Source organism: Stomoxys calcitrans, chromosome 3 (genome assembly GCF_963082655.1).
Source record: "Stomoxys calcitrans chromosome 3, idStoCalc2.1, whole genome shotgun sequence".
Lineage (NCBI taxonomy): Eukaryota > Metazoa > Arthropoda > Insecta > Diptera > Muscidae > Stomoxys > Stomoxys calcitrans.
The window spans coordinates 15,101,063-15,124,088 of record NC_081554.1 but is presented as its reverse complement, the minus strand read 5'-3'; the positions used below and the strand labels follow the sequence as shown (position 1 = coordinate 15,124,088).

General features: G+C 38.8%; 2 protein-coding genes and 1 long non-coding RNA gene across 3 annotated transcripts; 2 read left to right on the top strand and 1 right to left on the bottom strand.

The window, feature by feature from the left end:
- The first annotated feature begins 1,891 nt into the window (after nucleotides 1-1,891).
- Nucleotides 1,892-10,239, top strand: LOC106081120 (outer dense fiber protein 2). Its single transcript, XM_013242866.2, has 2 exons — nucleotides 1,892-3,004; nucleotides 9,195-10,239. The coding sequence occupies exons 1-2, from the start codon at nucleotides 1,998-2,000 to the stop codon at nucleotides 10,057-10,059; spliced, it is 1,872 nt and encodes a 623-aa protein (XP_013098320.2). The 5' UTR covers nucleotides 1,892-1,997; the 3' UTR covers nucleotides 10,060-10,239.
- On the top strand, nucleotides 3,042-4,385 carry LOC131995771 (uncharacterized). Its single transcript, XR_009397620.1, has 2 exons — nucleotides 3,042-3,322; nucleotides 3,386-4,385. It is a non-coding gene; the product is annotated as an uncharacterized LOC131995771 (long non-coding RNA).
- Nucleotides 10,069-13,696, bottom strand: LOC106081121 (PAT complex subunit CCDC47). Its single transcript, XM_013242867.2, has 4 exons — nucleotides 13,030-13,696; nucleotides 12,528-12,969; nucleotides 10,623-10,970; nucleotides 10,069-10,557 (listed from the first exon to the last, which is right to left on the bottom strand). Exons 1-4 carry the CDS (start codon nucleotides 13,419-13,421, stop codon nucleotides 10,321-10,323), a joined length of 1,419 nt encoding a protein of 472 aa, XP_013098321.1. The 5' UTR covers nucleotides 13,422-13,696; the 3' UTR covers nucleotides 10,069-10,320.
- Between the last annotated feature and the right edge of the window lie 9,330 nt (nucleotides 13,697-23,026).

Sequence of the window (23,026 nt, the reverse complement as noted above, 5' to 3'; positions counted from 1 at the left end):
AAAATCCATGCTAATGCTCAGCACATGTAATGTCCTCAAAAACCGTTACGATGTCCCCAAAAAGTGTTGTGATGTCCCCAAAAAGCGTTGCCATGTCCGCAAAAAGAGTGGCATGACGAGAACCATCCTATTACACTACTTAACCTGCATAAAACTACGGCGAAGATGTGCAGTCGTTGTGCTTTGCAATCTACAAAATCCATGTTGATGTTCAGCACATGAAATGTCCTCAAACTACTGCAGCGATGTCCCCAAAAAGCGTTGCGGCGATGTCCCCAAAAAGCATTGCGTTGCCCTCAAAAAGCTTGGCATGGCGAGGACCATCTTGTGACACTGCATAAGACCACGGTTAACATGTATAATCGTAGTGCTACGCAATTTACAAAATCCATGCTGATGATCAGCACTCTGTCCATTTTTTAATATTTTGGGAACTATAAGGGTGCCCAGAGATAGATTGAGGACCTTGGTCATGCACTCGACATCAAGTATATCAGTGTAGAGAGAGCCCAGCGCCTTTGAAGATATGGCACAGGGGCTCACTTTGGTCCAAACTCGCTTTGTATGAGGTGGTTATGAGTGGATCGGCGAAGTGCATTCTTAAGCATCCAAATATTATTCTTCGTATCATAGCTCTGACAGCAGTTTAAGAGAAATTGCTTATATAAAAGTTCACAATGATCCTCAACCTGAACGAGCTCGGTCTCTTAGTACAGATGTTTAATATTTGCCATTTCGTAGTCTGTGAAGGTCCTTAATGCCACTTTTTTTACGCTTAATCCTGCACCCTATTGGAACTGCATGAAACCACCGTCTTACAATCACAAATTAAGTTGTTACTAGGGTTACCTTGTCCCTTCCTCAAATGCTGTAAGCCAAAGATTGGAGGACCTTGTTAGTGGTTTTTGCCTTATTGCAGATTGCAGTAGCATTGACTGACATCGAAAAAAAGGTTGTCGATGTTAATCCGCAGAAGGAGCTTAGAATAGCTTTCGGTAGCATAACGGGACACTTGGGTCTACGAGCTCACTTATGCATATTTGGTGCGGCAAGTGATAGCGTATGTAGGGCACGTGGGAAGGATGATGAGACTTTGGAGCATTTCCTATGTCATTGCTAGACTTTCGTGGTTAACAGACTCCTACATTTAGGTGGGGACACAATACCAGCCATGAACAAACTTAGGGTCATGGTATGGAAAGCAGTAAGAGATTTTGTAAAAAGGAATTCCTGATTTGGAGGTTACTTTTTTTTAAAGCGCACAACACGTCGATAACTGGCTTAAGTGTATGACCATAATGGCATGGGGCGGAATAGTTTCCGCACCCTCTTTTCAACCTAACCTTACCCGCAGAATTCTTGGGTGTTTCATATCCGAAATTTTTTGTCCATCGTCATGACATCGAACACTGTGATGGTTGTTTGACGGTTAAACAACCTGGCGCATCTCTACGGATCAGTCACTGTTACATCACCAAAAGTGACTGAGTTCCTATCATCATTTCTGCCAGAGTTGGAGAACAACTTGTTAGTAGACCACTTCAAGTTATGTGACCATTAATGTCCCTTATGTTGATTGATTTCTAGATTCTGTAATTTGATTCTAGGGTCATTAGGACTATAGCGGGTTTGTCTACGAGTTCCGGTGCTTGCGCCGTAAATTGGGCTTGGGGAAATTGGACTACTGTTGTTCTTACTCCTCTTCGCTCTGGTCATGTGGTCATATGCCTGGAGCATTTATCCAAGTGTGATGTGTCCCTTCTTATAGCAAGAGCCATGTCTGTCGTCTTCATACCAGACCTAGTCGACTTGAATGCCGGTGTTACACAAATAATAAAATTTACTGTATTCGAAAAAAAACTTCAGCTTGCCTTGAAATTGAGTTGATAGAAGAATTTCAGAAAAAAATTAAAAGTTTATAAAATTTTATTAAAAGCCCAAAAAATTCCAAGTTTTCCCCTTTTCATATTTAGAAAAAAATACAAAATTCAAAAGCAATGGCTAGCGAGCAAGAACCTCAAACTATAGAAGAGGTGACCGATGTCGTGCAATCAACGGAAAACACCATGGAGGAACATGAAGCCGAGAATCGGGAACTTTCGCAAGAAGCATTAGATGAGCTAAGAATACAACACATTATGGAAGATGATGGCGAAGATTATTCATTGATGGGTTCTTCAGATGATCTAGAACAAGCCCGCAGTTACAAAGAATACAAAAGGCTGCAAAATGAAATACAATGTCAAAATTCCACCATAAAGGATATACTAGAGAAAATTCAAAAGCTCGAAAGTAAATCATGTCTCCATAAATGTGATAAAATGCAGTTAAGGGAACTCTATGACTTTTTGAAGCAGGAATCAGAAAAGCTTAAGTGTCTCACCGAGAAGGCTATGCACTTACAGAACTTTGGTTCACACCGAAGATACGGGGACGTAGAATTAGTATCGACCTTTGATGAAAACCAAATGCCAACCTTAGCCATGATTGGTGAGCAAATTCATGCTCCAACTACCAGTAGAAGAAGCTCCAAAAAACAAAAACGCTGTTGGAGAGCCCCTGGTGGTGATACTACCAGTGAGCTGGACAACTCTTGTTCGAATGATGATAAAGAAGATCTGTGTGTTTCGAATCCTAAGAAACTAATGAAGGAAATAATGAGAACTTTGCAAAACTACACCAATGCTGGTAGTGGTTGCAAGAAAACTGCATCTAACAGCTCCTTTAAATCTAAATCCCATACATGTGAAGGGAATACTATGATGACAGAACTAAGAGAAAAGTTAAACGCCATGCAGCATACAATTGATAGGCTAAATGAAGAAATTTGTCATCGTGAAGGGGGCAAAGGGAAGCGAAAACCTCATTCTGCTCATCCCATTTCTTTGCCGCCATCGTGTGGCATCTCAAAAAATCAACAATTCGATGATTTAAAGGACAAATACACACACCTTCTCAAAGAGTTTTCCAAAAAGGAAGCGGAGCTGAAGGACATTACCAAGAGGTACATTTTATTTATTACATTTTTATACCCTCTACTCATTTTTTAGACATAGGGAACCATAAGCATGTCCAGAGACATGCCAGAGGACGAACATGTGAGCTGACTGTGATAGTCGATGGAGAAATGATTCCAACCATCCAGTACCCCAAAATACTTGGCGTCACATTTGACATCTACTACACATTCTCCATACATGCCACAGCAATTTGCGATAAAGCCAATAGTACAAACAAGGTCCTCAAGTCATTTGCCGGCAGCACTTGGAGTGCAGACAAAGAAACCTTGTTGACCACGTACAAAGCAATTGGCCGATCTGTGGTAAGTTATGCAGCGCCAGTGTGGTCCCGTTAGCTCTGTGACACGCTGTGGAATAATATTCAGATCTGTCAAAATGCCGCCATCCGAACTGCGTCGGGCTGTCTCCTAAGTTATCATGTGGACCACCTCCATCAGCAGACAAAGATCCTACCAGTGCGAAGACATAAATACATGTTGTCTAAGCAATACCTTTTGGGTATTGTCTAAGCAATACCTTTTGGGTATCATCCAAATCATCATCTTGTGGATAGATATCCATCGCCCAGAAGCCTTGAGGTAGATCTACCTGATCTAGAGCGTGAGGTTCAGCGCTACAAGAGAGAACCTCTAGATCAAGTGGCATATGAAGCGGGTCTAGACAACATTCATGCTGACACGGTAGCAGATGCGGTCAAGTCCTTGGAGTAAGACCGCCTCCCATTGTACCTGAAGAAATTGACCTCCCCCGGAAAACCAGAGTAGTTCTGGCTCAATTACGTTCCGGCAGATGCAGCCGCCTCAACTCATACAAATTTTGCAAATTTTGCTCATGAACATTCCACTAAGGAACAGGGGCAAACTTCTCACATATCAATGAGTGCAGTCCGATTCAAGTTTTAAGCTCAATGATAAGGGGCCTCCTTTTTATAGCCGAGTCCGAACGGCGTGCCGCAGTGCGACACCTCTATCGAGAGAAGTTTTACATGGCATAGTACCTCACAAATGTTGCCAGCATTAGGAGGGGAAAACTACCCTTGAAAAGTTTTTCTGATGGTCTCGCCAGGATTCGAACCCAGGCGTTTAGCGTCATAGGCGGACATGCTAACCTCTGCGCTACGGTGGCCTCCAACTTATACAGAGCAAGGATTGATGCCGACGTGCAAGATGTATATCCCGATTGTGACCAGGGACCAAACTATACACTTCACCTGTTTGCCGCCCAGCCAGACCCACTCGACTCAGACCCAGATCCCTCTGGACGCACCCCATCTTAGTCGCAGAGTTCCTGGATCTTGACACTCAACATCAAGGATCAATTAAACGACAGATAGAACACAACAAACTGCTACAACAACAAAAACAGGTCAGAGGACTTCTCAAGTATTAGAATCCCGGTACATATAGGTTCTTCAGCATCAGCTTAGAGATTCCATCACAGCCCAGCGTCTTGGCCGACTTGATGCAGCGTATGACGTTCTTTGGTTACTGACTCCCATTCATCACCCTGTCATTTTCTGGATCAGTAACTGATATATAGCCATGTAAAAACTTCTCTCCAAAGAGATGTCGCTATGCTGCACACCGTTCGGACTTGGTTATGAAAAATAGGGTGCTGTCCTATTCAAGTTTAAGCTCAATGATAAGCTTAACATTGAATAGGACTGCACTCATTGATTTGTGAGAATATTGCACTGGGGGTGCGTAAATTCGATTCGCTGATGTACAGTGCCATGATCTATAAAGCAATCCCATGACTTTCTAAAAAATCTACTATGTGAGAGCAGGTAGAGATAACTCTTTGAAGTTTAGAATAGTTGGAACTGAGGTGTTCACTATATGGTTTGCAAAATTTCAAATTTTGTGAATTTGACTACAAATGAAGATTTTGCAACTCGAACAAATTTTCGAAAGGCCGAAGTGACCAACTATGAAGGCCTGCCAAGAGGCACCCGGAACAAAATCCATAATCCATTTGGGTTAACAATATCTCCGAATTTCCTCTCAGCAACATGTATACCTGGGAGACTTTCGATGAAGAGGCGACTGGTTTACTTGCTCTCTGCAGCTTTTTCAATTAGATTTTCTGACACTGTTGAGATTATATTGGTCGAAGTGTGTTGCTGTTACGCCTAATGCAACATTGGGACAGCGCCTTGCGACCTTGTTAGTATGGTTATATTCCCAAATGTTAGGCTAGGGTGAGTCTTCGCGGGATGATGGAGAAGGTACAGGGTATCGCGGCATTGCTGATATCGGGGGCGACGAGGGGCGGAGCGCTCCGTGGGAGGCCTTGAATGCGAAGAGTGATCTGAGAGCTTTGCCCTTATAAGTGCAGTGCCCGGCAGTGACGGCTGCCCTAGGAGTCAGAAACATGGCCCTCACCGGATTTCGTCCATTCGTCTGTTCTGCGAAAGGCCATTAGCGTGGAACAACTACGTGGCATTGGCGACGCGACGGACTATGTGCTTGGCGAATCTATATTCGAAGGCGACAAGGAGGTTGTCATACTGCAGAGGGAGCTTTGGGCTGGAGGCGTCCCGCCCTTCTCGGGTCTCTCTGTTTACACAGATGGGTCCAAGCTGGGCACCGGGGCAGGGATGTTTGTAAACTTCCTAGAAGTTAGGGAGTTACGTAGACTTCTGGACGGGTGTAATGTCCTTCAGGCTGAGCTTTTAGTGATCCTCAGGGCCTTGGATATGATCCTAGGCAGGAGCAGCGGCCCTGTCAAACTCTTTCAGTATACATATGTAAACATTCAGGCAGCGCTAAAGGCACGTAAGGTCAATGGAACTGCTGCCAGATTTTGCTGGGTCCTGGACCCTCAATGGCTGATGAACTGGCCAGGTTCGATCACGGACGGATTCTGCGAGTTTGCAGGTGGCGGGGCGGAACTACAGTCGATAAAGTTTTTCAGTTTCTGTGCCGTGTGCGTCGGCTTTTCGTTTCTCTCTCTCTCTCTCTCTTTCTCTCTATCTCACTCTTTTATCTCCATGCGCATGAGCTTTGTCCACGTGTCAAAGTACTTCCTCTCTTACTTTCGTTTACTCTCTGAGATCATGCCCATCTTGGAGGAACACAATCAAGGGTTTTCGGATGAAACGAGTTCCAACTACGGTTATCAGGCACATGTCCTTTAGCCTATCCTAAGCTACAAGTTCGACTAATGAATAGCTGAAAACAGCCGGCCAGTTTGACGGTATTAAGATTGCGGCACGGGATAGCTGTGTGCACCACACAAGTTGGAACTTTGAGGTCCGATCTGTGTGGTGTTTTTTGCTGTTACAAGAAGCTTTGCTGCGAGCTACCGGGCGCGCCGACACATTGCGGATAGTGGAATGCTCCATATGGAGTAGCTGCAACAGCAGTTGCGGACAATCAGCGGTATGGAGCGGAGATAGTGAGAGGTCGGGTGGCACCGTCTCTTGCACAAATACTGAGCACCTATGATCCTCGATATGACAAGACGTGTTAAATAGCCAAAGGCCACTATGTTCCCGCGGCGATCGGTCCTTTGGACCGGAACGAGCTTGCTCACCTTTAAATAGCCAAAGGCCACTATGTTCCCGCGGCGATCGGTCCTTTGGACCGGAACGAGCTTGCTCACCTACAGGAGCTAGACGAGGATCGTCACCTCCACATGAAAATGTGGTTACAACAACAACAATAACAACGGTATTAAGATGTCAGTCTTTTGTTTACATTCACTGCAAATAGCTCCATTTTTTGCACGTTCTCTTTGGTTTTGTTTCTCTTTCTCTCATTTTACCTGCACAGAACAACCTGTTGAGGACTATTTAATTTTTGAAATGACATCTTGATGACGAGATGGCGGATTGCATCATATGATTTTTGGTTGTTGTACAAATGAGACCACCTTTAATTGTTTCGCTATGGCTAACCTAGGCAAGAGCACGTTCGAAAGTGCAACCCTGCAACCTTGTCCGAATGAGTATTCCTCCGAATCGATGTCAAAGTAGAATGTGTGAACGCTGAACGCTTGGGTTTGATAGGAAGCGAGAACTTCAGGGAACGGACCCTCGCCTCATGTAAATTTTCAAAAACTCTATTCCGACACGAACCAATAGCATTCGGGCCAGGCTCTCGCACGAAGAAAAAATCAAACGAAAAAGCAACGCTTAACACTGGGACGGTCGAAAGATGTTAGATTCTGTAGGGCCAATCCGATGCAATTGATTGGTAATATGTCCTAGACGGCCGCTAAACGCCTGTATTTGATACGTGGAGAGCACATAAGATGTCAGGTCTTACCTTGTATTTTAATAGGGCGAAAATTTAAACGAACAGGTAAACGTAACACTAAGATAACAGCGCCTAGCAGATAATAGATTTTATGGGTCAATTCGTTGCAAAGAACCTACGACAATGGGGTTGGTTTGTTGGTATTTCCGTCTATGATGCTGAAACCCTGAACTAAGTATTTGGCAAGAACATTAAGCAGCGGGTCCTATCCCATACCGAAATATACGGCCTCCTCCTGAACGAAAAATCGAACAAACATGTAACGCGCAACACTAAGACAGCTGCCCCTAGCCGATGATTGGTTATATGGGTTCTATCAGCTGCAAAGAATCAGCGCCAAAGGTTCGACTGGATGTTTGGGTTTGATACTTTGCGAGAACATAAACTTTAGGTCTGTTCGCATACTCTTCCAGTAAAAATTTGCAGCAGAGAAAAATCAGACTTTACTCTCTTTTGTTTTTTAATTCGACGGCTGAATTTCATGAAACAGCTGTTCGATGCTACAAATTTCTGCTGGGAAAAAACTTCCAGTAGAAATTTGCAAGCTCTTAATTTCCAAATACTTGTACACACTCTCACGCACTCTCCCGCTCTCTTTTGCTGGCAAATAAAGTACGCGAACTACTTCCGTTGTGTACGGGAACACACATTTTAATTTCCAAAAACTCCAGACACGGAGATGGCTGCTCAGACTTAAATTAAATTTTGTTTGTTAAAAAAAGTAGGGGTCAAGCAACCAGGGTGAACGCACCAGCCAAACGGACATATTTACCGATTGGAACTATAAAGGGTTTCTGGAAGCTGCCATAAAACTTTGGACCCAACTATATTGGGTAGCACGCAGTACGAAAAAAAACCAAATGGATCTATGTGCCGAATCGGGCCAAGATAGAGTTTGAATGGAAGATATTTTTCAGTAGAGATCGCAAAACTGTTTGATGCAGAGTACGCACCCGCTTTGGGAATTAGGAGGGACCAAGTATGTGGGGAACCTCCCACAAAAGGACTTATAGGCCGATCAATGTAATATGGGACTGAAATGGGAGGTCTTTAAAAGTTGAGAGCGTACCTGATATTATTATTTGGGGCCAAGTGACTGGGGACGCTCTAGCAGTCTGGGCACCCCCCGCCCTTAAAATAAAATCAAATGCACCGACCGACCGACCGACCGACTAGGTCTATATGGTACTCAAATGAAAAGTCAATGGGAGTAGTTTACCAATTTGGGACAAGATTTAGGGTTTCGCCCTACACAAAAAAAAGGACATGTGGACCGATCGGGACAATATAGGTCTTTTAAATTAGAGTACGAATCTGAAACCTATATTTGGGGGATGTATGTAAGTCGACCGGGACTATATGATTCTCAAATGAACGGTCTATAAGAGTAGGATACGAATCCGATATCTAATTTTGGTACAAAAAAAACCAAATGGACATGTAGACCAATCGGGACAGTGTGGGACTTGAATAAAAAGTCTTTGAGAGTTGAGTGCGAGTATGACACCTTTATTTGGGACCAAGAGTCTGGGGCCCTGCATATCCAAAACTATCCTCCAACAGACATATATGTTGGCCACTCGGGACTATATGGTACTCAAACGAAAAATCTATGGGAGTAGAGTAGGAAACTTAAATCTAAATTTGGGACAAGTGTGTGGGTATCTACCATCCCCAAAAAAGTGCCAACCAGCCACGAAGTCCGATAGGGACGAAATAGGACTCAAATGAAAGGCCTTTGCAAGTAAAGTAGAAATTTTGCCTATACATTTTATCCAAAATTGACGCAGGCAGGACATGTAAGGCTTTCATAAAGTTGTATCTTGTATGCCACCTTTGCAACATGATTTCAGCTAGTTTTTATTGAATTTTTTTTTAAATATCTAATTTTCTCCACAAAATGTTTATCCAGAATAAAATCAAATTGCGGCTGTGGCGGCGAATCTGCCGACTCGGCAGAAATACATTTGCTTACGGAACGCATAAACGACCTAAAGGAGGAACAAATAGAATTCAAGTGCCTGATGAAGGAGCAATCATGTCAATTGGATGATTATCGCAAAAAGTATTTAACGGCTCAGCAAAAAGTAGAAGAGCAAGGTGTCTTAATCGAAAAGCTAAACATGAACAATAAGCGCATTGAGAAACAAATCAATTTGGAAATTAAGGAAATACGCAACAAGTTTCAGGAAAAACTCAACGACCTATTGCAATATCCTAAACTACTGGAAAATGAACAAATCAAAGTGGCAAAACTTTGCAAGCAAAAAGAAGAGCTAGAGCATAAATTGACCATAGTATGCAAGGAGTTGAAAGGACTTAAAGATAAAAAGCCAGCAAATAAGGAGGGAGTTGCTGGTGACGAAGACTATAAGACCCAGTACCATAAATGCCAAAAAGATTTGGAAGAGATGAGAACAAATTTCGGTGAAATGCAAAAGCAAAGAGATTTATTTTGCCAACAATTGAAAGAAACCCAAGAAGACTTCAATTGTTTACGTTCGGAGTCTGCAAAGATTATAGCACGCACCAAAGAAAGCAGTGAACTGATTAGAGAAAAGCAAAAACAGCATATTGACTGCTTGGAAAAACAATTGGCCCAATGCAGAGCCTCAGCAAGTTTGTCGGTTAGCGATAGGGAATGTGTCATACGCGAAATGCAAGGCCAATTGAATAGTTTATCCTATAGCTTTGATGCCGCCCAAAAGCAAATCAAAACTCTGCGCAATCACATAGCCTATATGTCCAATGAGAATTGTTTTCCAGCCAAAAAATAAGACATGAGATTTAAATCTTTACTAAATTTTATATATAATAAATAAATTTGTTTAGTTTTCTCTTTCGTCTCAATATCCCACACTATGTAATTAAAATTAAATTAAGTTTGACATTAAATCTGAAAACCTAGCCTTTGATCATGAATAAAAAGAAACATGGCATTATATAGTCATTCGAAATGGGATGAGTGTAAATAAAAAATCTACATAAACAAAAGATGGTGGGAAGAGAATTTTTTCTAAGCATAAAAGAATTAAAACTTAGAGGGCCTTGACTGCCAAACGCTTCATTTTCGGTTTCTTTTTGGCTTGACGCTTTTGCTCTTTGGCCTCCCAGCGGCGTTGTTTCTCTGGATCATCCTCAGCCATAATGCGTTCCTTTTCCTGTTTACGCTTATCTTCGCGGCGTTGGGCAGCTGCCTCAGCTCTGGCAGCATGGGTGCTCTTCAGGAATTCCTCTTCGACGCGGCTACGATTCTTTTCAGCCTTTTGTTGGCCCTGGAATGAAAAAAATATTCGTAAATGCTATGCTTATTTTTTTTCTTTAGACGAGTGAGTTTTACCTCCTTGGATAAACGGTATACTTTAAGACGTTCCATTAAATAAAATATGAGTATCAACAACGGTTTAACAGCTTCCATGTCTCCATGCTTGGGTAGATTAAAGCCAGCCATAAGTACTGGTTTAGTTTCAGGTTGTTTCAAATTATTGGCATCTTCTTGTTGTATGGGACCACTGTATTGATCCGAGATATGAATATAGTCTATAAATTGTTGGTATCTACTGAGAGCCGTTATAATACGGTTCTCCAAAATGGCAGAGGTGGCTTCGGGGATTTCCGAAAGTACATTAAAACCAGAGGGTACATTATAGCGTGTCTCTGGTTTACTGACTAGAGTACAATATTTGCTCTGTAAAAAAACAACAACAACAACAAAAAAGGGTTATTAAAAATACTAGGGAATACAAAATAAAAATAATTACAATTAGATAAATTTTATTAAAAAGTGGAAGTAAAATAGAAAATTATTCACAAAACTGAATGTAGATTTTAAATAGGTTTGATTGACAGAAATCCTTTACAGAGCTGTCAAATTAACCTAATATTTTAAGCTCTCCCGGCACACGGAGAAACTTAGCCGCGAGCTACCAGGCGCGTCCTCAGGTGGAATGCGCAGTGTGGAATGCTTCAAACGGAGTAGCTGCAACTGTAGTCACGGAAAATCAGTGGTATCGAGCCGAGAGTGTCAGTGAGAGGCCGGGCGGCACCAGCTGTTGCATAAATACTGAGTGCCGCCTTTAAATAACCAATGGCCAACATTTTCATGCGGCCATCGATCCTTTGGACGGGAACGAGCTTGCTCATCTACAGGAGCTTTACGTGGATCGCCACCGTCACATACAAATGTGGCTACAACAACAACAAAGTTTTCCTTTATAAAACCTTATTCAGCCAGTCTAAATTAAGGTTTTCCGCTAGAAAACCTCATCTAGCCTGAATCTAAGTTCAATCTAAGCCAGTTTTCTATTAGAAACACTCATTTAGCCAGGCTGAATTAAAGCTTTCCATTAGAAAACCTCATTCAGTCAGGCTGAATTAAAGCTGTCCTTTAGAAAACCTCATTCAGCCAGGCTGAATTAAAGTTTTCCTTTAGAAAACCTCATTCAGCCTGGCTGAATTAAAGTTTTCCTTTAGAAAACCTCATTCAGCCAGGCTGAATTAAAGTTTTCCCTTAGAAAACCTCATTCAGCCAGGCTGAATTAAAGTTTTCCTTTAGAAAACCTCATTCAGTCAGGCTGAATTAAAGTTTTCCTTTAGAACACCTCATTCAGCCAGGCTGAATTAAAGTTTTCCTTTAGAAAACATCATTCAGCCAGGCTGAATTAAAGTTTTCCTTTAGAAAACATCATTCAGCCAGGCTGAATTAAAGTTTTCCTTTAGAAAACATCATTCAGCCAGGCTGAATTAAAGTTTTCCTTTAGAAAACATCATTCAGCCAGGCTGAATTAAAGTTTTCATTTAGAAAACTTCATTCAGCCACGCTGAATTAAAGTTTTCCTTTAGAAAACCTCATTCAGCCAGGCTGAATTAATGTTTTCCTTTAGAAAACTTCATTCAGCCAGGCTGAATTAAAGTTTTCCTTTAGAAAACATCATTCAGCCAGGCTGAATTAAAGTTTTCCTTTAGAAAACCTCATTCTGTCAAGCTGAATAAGAAAACCTCATTTAACCAGGCTGTATTAAAGTTTCCCTCACTGCATATAGTAACCCAGGTCACAATCAGCTTAAGTTAAAAATTAATAGACGTGGTTCAATACCGCTTAAACGAAAGTTTTTCCCTACGCCCCTCGTTGCCCAAATATTTTGTGAAACTACACCTGTCTGAAACTACCATTTGTCTGGAGTATTTCGTAGTTTTTTTCCTTAATTTTTATAAGTCATAAATATATTTACAAACTATATCTTACCAAATCGGCATACTCCTTGAAAGCTTTTGTTATAGTCTTTTTAGTGCCAACACAGAATACAAACGGATCCATTACACCACGCGTCAGGTCAACTTTAATGTGCAATTGATCTTGTTGGGGCCGCATTAAACCCGCAACCAAAGACACCAGGTCTTGACGTTTTATCATCTTTAATTCAACTAGCATGCCCTCGCAGCATGTACGGCCAGAACACCACAGTGTATAAAGACTTTCACTTTCTTTCATAAGGCCGGGATTTTCATTGTCCACTTTGCCGTCATCGCCCACTAAAACAAAATTGTCGTCTAAAAGACCTTTATGGGTTGTATACCATAATTGGGCTAATTTGGCATTTTTAGCTTTGCCGGCGAAGAAGTTTGTAAAATAGACCAAAAGACCGGCCAGCATAAGCATTTCCATCCAATAGGAATCCCAATGGGTTCTAAAAAATATGAATAGCTATAAAAATTATTCAAATAGCTTGCCTTTTTAACACTCTTACCTAAAATGCATGGGAATTTTGGCAACTGTCAACTTTGGTTCGGGGGCCTTTTTGCCCACCGTCTCCTCTTTACTGTCACCACCATCAAACCCCTCAAATTCTTCATCGTCCTTGAAGAACTCATCTTCATCCTCGACTATGCCATCCTCCTCATCATCCTGCATTTGCACAATCTTTACTTGTTCCTTTTCTTTGGAAGCCGCAGGCACCTCCTTTGAATTGGAGCCTACAGGCGCACCTGCTCCACCAACTGGAACCTCAACAAAATCATCATCGCTGTCGAAATCTTCAAATTCAGCAAAGTCATTATCTTCAAATGATGAAGCTGCTACTGAAGAAACGGCGAATATGGCTAAAGCACAACACAGCAAAAATGCTATGTTAAGCTTCATTATTTTCGTTTTTTTTTATGTAAAAGTAAAACAGAAAAATGTTTTTTTCAATGTCCACCCCACATAACCTCAATAACGGCAATTGAGGTCAATTTTGTCTAAGTTTGTGTGTCGCGTTAGTTACCCTTGTGGTAACACCGGATTATCTTATCACTAATTAAAGAGTAGGTTTTGTTTTATCTAAAGTTTAAACTAAATTAAATGGGCACGTCACACACTTTTAATTAAATAAAGTAAATCGAAAATGTAGGGATCAAAAAGTCGACCTTCAACTAATCGATTAATCGATTTGCGTAAAAAAATCGAAAAGTCACAGTCGACTTTTAGTGGCTCAAAAAATCGAATAATCGACTTGAATAATCGAATGAGTGTGGTCCAATTCAGTACCGCAATTCTTACCAAATTGCCGAAAATCGGCAAAAAAAATCATTTGCACTAACGACCATGTTATTCCCTAAAACCTCGTTAACAGAAATCGATATCACAAATCTAAATAAAATGTACACAATTATTTAGAAAAATGTGCATTGATAGCACAATTTATTCGTATAAAACTTTTGCGTACATTTTTTTCTTATTAAGAAACATACGCTTACACACACATATCCGAAATGTTTTAAGAAAAAACAATAGAAAAATACTCTAAAGTCATCTTAGATATTTGTCTTTATTTATTTCGTTAAAGTATACGCCAAATAATTGTCCGTCTTTTACTTTACGAATTTTTATTCGTTAGCAAAAACAGCTCATTTTAATGATGTCGGTTATCGTTAAAAGTGGCTGCTGAATACCAAATTCTTTAGCTCTCTGTTATCGTTTTGTATCGGCATCGGCTGTTACACAAATACTGAGTGCCTATCAAGGCGGATTTAAAAAGGTGGTCTCACGCGAATAGATGATAACAGCCGGCCGGGTTCGAAGGTATTAAGGTGTCAAATTTTTGTTTGCATTCTCTTTGTTGTTATCTTCTTTCTCGCATATTCTCTGCTCATGTACGCACACATATACACACAGGCACACAAATTTATTTGGGTGTGTTGGCAAAAAGGCGATCAGCTTGATGACAAGATGGCGGATTGCACCATATGATTTGTGGTTGTTGTACAAATGAGAGCACCTTTAATTCTTTCGCCATGAGTGCCTATGATGCTTGATACGACAAGGTGAGTTATTGGCACCTTTAAATTCTGTTCCCTCGGTTATCGGTCCTTAGGACCCGAATGAGCTTGCTTACCTACAGGAGCTTGATGAGGATCACCACCTCCACATTAAAATGTGGCTACGATGCCAGATTATAGGCTGTCCGGCCTGTAGCAGTCTGAGGGTAGCAGTCAGGTCCGCTCCTGTAGAGATAGAGCTATACAACGTGTATACATGTATTGTCATAATAGCTTGGTACTAGGATCTTGATACTAACAATCCCATGGCAGCCGGCTGCACATACAGGATTGACCCGATGGATTCCTTCATGGGCAAAGGATGCCGCCTCAGTGTACACTGCTACAACAACACTGCTCTAATACGCATCAAGTTTCATTGCATTCTCTTCAAGGTAACGACCATAGGGCTTGGTCGTTACCTTGGAGAGGTAATTTATGTGATTGTAGCAGCTTACAAGACATCTCAAGTGCATCAAGTTCGATGTCTGTAAATTGTCTGTAAATTGTCAGGAATCGACGCACGACTGAAGCCTGGAAAGGACTCGAGCAATGACAGACTGGTTACCTTTTTCTCACCAGAAGCCAAGACACCAAAGCCACTACTCCTTCCGAACCTCGTTGGAGAATTTCAATTTCCGAGTATGAACATGCATTTTGAAAATTCCATAGCACGCAATTACTGCACAAATTAACCAGGCCATGCCGTATGAAAAGGCGGTTATCTAAAACTGAATCAGAATGAACGCTTTGAGCTTTGTTTTTTGAGCGTTGTGTTGAAAAAATGCAACTCTGCAAACAAATCTCAGAAAAACAATTCGAAAAGTTAAAGAAGAAGATCTTAAACGTGTGTAGAGAAAATTACATGCTTCATGCTATTGCAGCAGCCATCAAATCACCATCCACTGACCAGAGGCATCAGGTTGGATTTATATAATCTAGACCGAGAGGTTTAACGATACAAGAAGAACTTTAATATCAAGTAATTTATCAGACGTCAATAAATAGCATTAACGATGACGCAGATTCAGCCGCTTTAATTGCTACTAGGCTATGATTGTTACCAACGGGACCACACGTCATCTGTTCATGTTCGTGTCTTAAGTCTTTTGTTTTAGTAACAATTTTTCATATCTACCACCCAAGAAGAGTCTTTCTTTTTTCCGAAATATTGAAATATTTATTTCTGATCCTATAAAGAACATAAGAGATTACCAAGGCGAATTTAAAAAGGTGGTCTCACGCGAATAGCTGTTAACAGCCGACGGAATTAAGATGATAATTTTTTTTTTGCATTCTCTTTGTTGTTATCTTTTTTCTCCCATATTCTTCGCTCATGTGCGGACACGTATACACACATGTACACAAATTTTCGTGTGTGTGTATTGGCAAAAAGTCGATCAGCTTGATGACAAGATAGCGGATTGCACCATATGATTGGTGGTTGTTGTACAAATGAGACCACCTTTAGTTGTTTTGTCATTCTAAATTAAATTTAAAATAAATTCCACAGGAATACTCACCAAATTTTAAATAAATTCAAGTATATTGATCCATTCTTAGATTATTTGTTTCATTCGATTTATTTGTTGTTTTTTTTTAGCTACAGGATTTTTTTTTTCAATTTCTTTTAATTTTTTTTTTAAATGTTTGTTCCTTTCTTTTCATTTGCGATTGCTTTTGCTTGGCTGTTTGTTTGGTTTATTGATTTGTTATCAATTGCTAAATTATTCTTTTTAAATAAACTAAAGTACAACAATAATTATTGTACAAATATAAATTATATAAATATATATATAGGTGTGGCATTCAGTGTGTATTTGTATTGAGGTGTCAAGTGTTTGTGTTTATATGTTATGCTTATTTAAATAATATAATTACAATGCAAAGTAGTTTTAGGCCTTTTCTTAATTTCATATGCTAAATTTAAGTTTTGCGTTTGTTTTTAATTTGTTATAGTTTAGCTATCAAAAACTTTTACAGATTTTTTAGTTTTGCATCTACTTTTTTAAGATGATTTAAGAAAAAATTATTTAGGATTTCTATAAGTTTTAATGTATAAGTATATGCAAAAAAATTTAAAAATATCGCTTAATAAAACAGCTGTTTCACTTTCCTTCGGATTTTTTTTTTTGTAATTATTTTCTAATTGTATATTGGTGTTTTATGTTCATGGGTTATTATTTTTTTCTTTCTAAAAACACTGTGTTGTTCTACGATTCAAGAAAAAATAAAGTTTTTTTTTATAATTTTGAAATATTGAAGTAAATATTATTTTATGTTTTTATACATATATCACACTACCATTTAATGATGAATTGTTAATGAAGTTTGCCACAGGAATTCACAAAACTTAATGTAGCTTTGAAATATGTTTACTTGACCGATTTCCTTTACAGAACTGTCAAATAAACATATTTTAAGGCTCCATTAAGTTTTGTGAATAAGGCTATGGAAAAAACTCAATTTTTGTTTTTCGAAAATTACAAGAAAAATTAAGTGGGTTATGAAGATAAAATAAAAGATATGTGTATATTGTCGGATACCTAGACTTTAGATGTCTAGGTATGTTTATTCAATTTAAGGCGTATCTCGTCACATACTCATTTGTACAACAACCACAAATCATATGGAGCAATCCGCCATCTTGTCATCAAGCTGATCGACGTTTTGCCAACACACACAAATAAATTTGTGTGCGTGTGTGCATGAGCAGAAAATATACGAGAGAAAGATAACAACAAAGAGTAGATTTGACATCTTAATACCGTCAAACCGGCTGTTAACAGCTGTTCGCTTGAGACCACCTTTTTTAATCCGCCTTGGAGGGCTGCTATATAAGATTCTAGCCTAGGCAACAAAAAGTATTGCCAGGTGCAATCTCAATTTTTCATTGAAAAGCTTGACAATTTCTAACACAGGGATGATAATTTTGATACTTTGGTACTTTTTGAACATCAAAAGTACCAATTCATTTGGTATTTTTTCGAGATTAAACCCCGTTTACACTGCTCATTAAATCCGGATTTAAGGTTCTTGTCAGCTGATTGTATAAATGGAAAACATATGATCGAGTCATTAAATCCGGATTTAAAGAGCAATGTAAACGGGGTTTTAGCCAATTTTCATTATATGTATTCGAAGAATGAGGGAATAAGATTAAATTTAATAATTGGCATTAGCATTAGCAAAAATCCATATAAACCTAAAAATTCCTAGAGAGCATAGATGTACAACTCCGATGATGAGGATATTACTTACAGTAACGGCATTTGCTATACCTACGACGAACAATCCTGATACAAATTAGAGGGTAGTTGGTAGGTATGTCATGGGTCACATAATTAACAGGTAGTATACCGTAAACAGCTGAGTACAGTTTGTTCTCGCGAAATGCTGTAAACGAGTTTTGGTTGTGTGTGTGTGTATTATAGTTAAGAACCATAACGCACACAAACAACGAAAAATGGCGCGAATTAGTACCATACTCAAAACCAGAGTTGCACTAATCACTGATTTTGAGAGATAGTGCACTCAAAATTTTGTTGTTGGGCAACTGGCACTACCTGTAAATGAATATATCTTGTGTAAAACCCCGTTTACATTGCTTATTGAAACCGGGTTTAACGTTATCCTCAGCTGATTTTATAAAGGGAACACAGATAATCGAGCCATTAAATCCGGATTTGAAGAGCCGTGTAAACGGGTTTTTAGGTTGAAAAGACGGTACGGATATTAATCCGCCCCATGCCACTATAGACACAGACCTAAGCCAGTAATCGACTTGTTGTGCGCTCTAAATTAATTGTTTTCGAAACCCACCTACGTACCAGTGTCTGCTAAACACCAAATCGTCTGCACTTTCATTCCCCCTTCGACCAAAATGATCGAATTATGATCGATTTAAAATTTGTCGTTCTTAAATTTCAAATATCCTTTTTCAATAGAGAAATACATAATTCACAATTGAAAGATTTCGAACGATTTTACTCGTTCACGTACGCGGTATTTCGGCCGCTGTTTGTTATTGCCCTGATGGCCGGTTTACCGTCCGTAAAAATGGATGTTATATCACTTTTATGCACATTTTTAATTAATTTTTTTTTTATAATTATAACCAATTTAAACATTTGCATTGCAACAATTCCAAAATTTTTTGTTCAATAAAGTAATATATAATTCGCAATAGAGAGATTTCGAACGATGTGGTAATTCGACGCCTCATCTATCGTAATTTTGTTTATGAATGTAAGTTTATTTTTGTAAATTTGTAACAAGGTTCAAGTTTTCACAAAATTTAAAATACTCCAACAAACATAGTTTGTAAATATGTATCTTAATTTCATTATGTGATGGACGAATGGACGATGGGCCGAACTTTGGATACCCACCACCTCGGGTATATATGTAAACCACCTTTCGTCAAAAACCGATTGTGTATAACAAAATATTGGTCTTTTTAGTAGCTATATCTAAAAATAAACCGATCTGAACCATATACGACACGGATGTCGAAGAGCCTAACACAGCTCACTGTCCCAAATTTCGAAATCGGACAATAAATGAGCCATTTATGGCCCAAAACCCTTAAATCGAGATATCGGTCTATATGGCAGCTATATCCAAATCTGGACCGATCTGAGCCAAATTGAAAAAGGATGTCGAAGGGCTAAACACAACTCACTGTTCCAAATTTCAGCAAAATCGGATAATAAATGTGGTTTTTATGGGCCTAAGACCCTAAATCGGCGGATCGGTCTATATGAAGATATAGTCCGATATTGCCCATCTTCAAACTTAACCTACTTATGGACAAAAAAAAAGAATCTGTGCAAAGTTTCAGCTCAATATCTCTATTTTAAAAAACCGTAGCGTGATATCAACAGACAGACGGACGGACATGGCTAGATCCTCTTAGATTTTTACGATGATCAAGAATATATATACTTTATAGGGTCGGAAATGGATGTTTCGATGTGTAGCAACATCCTTCGGTAGTGGGTATAAAAAGAGTTAACTAAATTTAGCGAAATAATTAGGTTTAAGGCTTTATACATGACGCAGAACACACAGTGTAATTATTGAAAAATTTTTATGTTTTCTTTTCAAAAAAGTAGATAAAAGCTTTTTTGCAGGACTCAAGGGAAAGGGGAATTTTTACTACAATTTAAAGATGCCTTAAAACGGGGGATTTTTTTTTTTCTTTTTGCCGCTTATGTTAATTTAAATGTAATTATTTTTCTAATATTAATTAATTTTAATTTAGGTTTAGACTAGAGTTAAGATTTTGTTTTGTATATTTTTTGCCTTCGTTATTATTATTTTTAGATATTGCACATTTCGGATTTATTTTTGCTATTTATAAAGAGTTAATTTAAAAAGGTTATTTTACTCATGCAGTATTTTTCTCTAATATTTCTATTGGAGTATGAATTGCAGTTTTTTTCACTTTTGTTTAAAAAAATATTTAAAATTTGTTTTAATATTGTATTTTTTTGTTTGTTTTTCGATTTCTTATTTTTAACGGCATCTATTTAAATACATTATGTATAAAAAATTGTCTTGTGCTTTCAATTTTTATTGAGTTGTTGTTGCTTTGCTTGTTGCATTTCTATAATTATGGACAAAAGAAAAATTTATGTTAAAAGAAAAAACTATAGAAAAAAGAATGGAAATTAGTTTTGTAGTTTCAAATTGTTTGGTATAGTATTATCGCAGCGTGTTTGTTTTAATTAATTTTTAATTGTTTTACCTTTATCTGAATTTTTCTACTTAACTAAGCAGTGTGAATGAAAAATATCGATAACAGAACTAAACAGAAGGTGTAGAACATCTCGAAGAGTATCAGTTAAACTATATATAAAAATACGTTAATTTATGCTCCGATAAATCTTGCCTTTCAAACATGTTTAAATTTGATGAAGGATCTTACATTTTAAACCGTTTTAATACTCACCATCATGTCCGTCCATAACACTGAAGAAAGGCTGTGTTCCAATCTTGTGAAAAACTGCAAAAATATTTTTTAGCTTGATTTTGCCGCTTAGAGGCACTTCCTTCTAATTCGACTCTATGCTTGTTTATGCGCTACTATTGTCCTCTAATATCGCTTAACGCCTATGTTCATATCCTGGCTAGAACATCGAATTCGTTTTAGTATTTTAGCCGTGTAAAACTTCTCACATTAAATTTTTTTGTACGATATTTGTCTTTTATATTTCGGGAATGAACAACTCTTGTGTTGCAATCTGCCAACGGACAGCTCTATCGTAAAGCTTGACATTTTTGAGGTTATACGCAAGATATATTCATTTACAGGTAGTGGCAGTTGCCCAACAACAAAATATTGAATGCACTATCTGTCAAAATCAGTGATTAGTGTAACCCTGATTTTGTATATGTAACTAGTTCGAGCCATGTTTCGCTGTTGGTGTGTGTTATGGTTCTTAACTATAACGCACACACACAACCAAAACTCGTTGACAGTTAGTGCACTTCGTGAGAAAAAATTTTACTCAGCTGTTTACGGTACATTACCTGGTAATTATGTCATGGTTATACGTACTCAGAAAGTTTTGACATACGAGCGCTATTTGTGTTGTTTACAGTAACTTAAATGCCACCGTAGCGCAGAGGTTAGCATGTCCGCTTATGACGCTGAACGCCTGAGTTCGAATCCTGGCAAGACCATCAGAAAAAATTTTCAACGGTGGTTTTCCCCTCCTAATGCCGGCAACATTTGTGAGGTACTATGCCATGTAAAACTTCTCTCTAAAGAGATGTCGCACTGCGGCACGCCGTTCGAACTCGGCTATAAAAAGGAGGCCCTTTATCCTTGAGCTTAAAACTTGAATCGGACTGCACTCATTGATATGTGAGAAGTTTGACCCCGTTCGTTAATGGAATATTAAAGAATGGAACTTAAAAGATTCATCTCGACCAAAAAATTTAATTAAATCGTGAACATTTTCGTGCGATTCTTTTTTTACATTCGACGTGGATTTACTCAGTGCATCGATGAATTTAATTAAATTTTTGGCGATGAAGCTTCATCAAAGACCAGTATTTATCGATGGAATGGTGAATTCAACCGAGGTCGTAAATTCACTCCAAAACAAATTTCGTGAAGGTCGTCCAAAATCAATTGTTATTCTAAAAACCATTGATGCTGTGCGCCAACTGATATTGCAAGATCGTCATGTGACCTATCGTAAAATTGAGACAACCTTAGGCATTAGTGGGTCCAGCATACATTCAATACTGCATGAACACTTGACCGTCAGAAAAAATTTGTTCGCATTGGATCTCAAACAATTTGTCAATCGCTCAAAAAACAAATAAAAGGCGTTAAGTTCGGCCGGGCTGTTCTTTGTATACCCACCACCTCGGGTATATACGTAAATTACCTTTCGTCGAAATCCGGTGAAAAATTGATACCTTATGCACCATAGCAGCTACTTCGAAATATGTTCCGATTTGGACCAAATATAATAGGTACAAGACATTGTTAAATTATGTACAAAAATATATTGATCTTTTTAGTAGCTATATCTAAAAATAAATCGATTTGAAGCATATACGGCACGGATGTCGAAAAGCCTAACACAACTCACTGTCCCAAATTTTGGCAAAATCGGACAATAAATACGCTCTTTATGGGCCCCAAAACCTTAAATCGAAAAATCGGTCTATACGGCAGCTATATCCAAATCTGGACCGATCTGAGCCATATTGAAGTAGGATATCGAAGGGCATAATACAACTCACTGTCCCAAATTTTGTCAAAATCGAACAATAAATGCGCTCTTTGTGGGCCCAATACCCTTAATCGGCGGATCGGTCTATGTGGCAGCTATATCCAAATCTGGATCGATCTGAGCCAAATTGAAGAAGGATATCGACGGGCCTTACACAACTCATTGTCCTAAATTAAGGCAAAATCGGAAAATAAATGTGGCATTTATGGGCCTAAGACCTTAAATCGACGGATCGGTTTATATGGGGGCTATAACAAGATATAGTCCAATATAGCCCATCTTTGAACTTAACCTGCTTATGGACAAAAAAAGAGTCTGTGCAACATTTCAGCTCAATATCTCTATTTTTAAAGACTGTAGCGTGATTTCAACAGACAGACGGACGGACATGGCTAGATCGTCTTAGATTAGGTCGGAAATGGATATTTCGATGTGTTGCAAACGGAATGACAAAATGAATATACCCCTATCCTTCGGTGGTGGGTATAAAAACCATTGGCATTTTGTTTTATGGCCTCTCATTATCCATTTTTAGTTTTTCATTAAGAGAGCAGTTGAAAGAACTTGACAAGATTAAGATTCGGCCAAGGCGAACTTTACACGCTTTTGCTTTTGTAAAGATACACATTTTTGAGCGAAGGTAAAAATATTTATCTATAAAAATAGAAAAGTGAAAATCATTTTTTTTTTT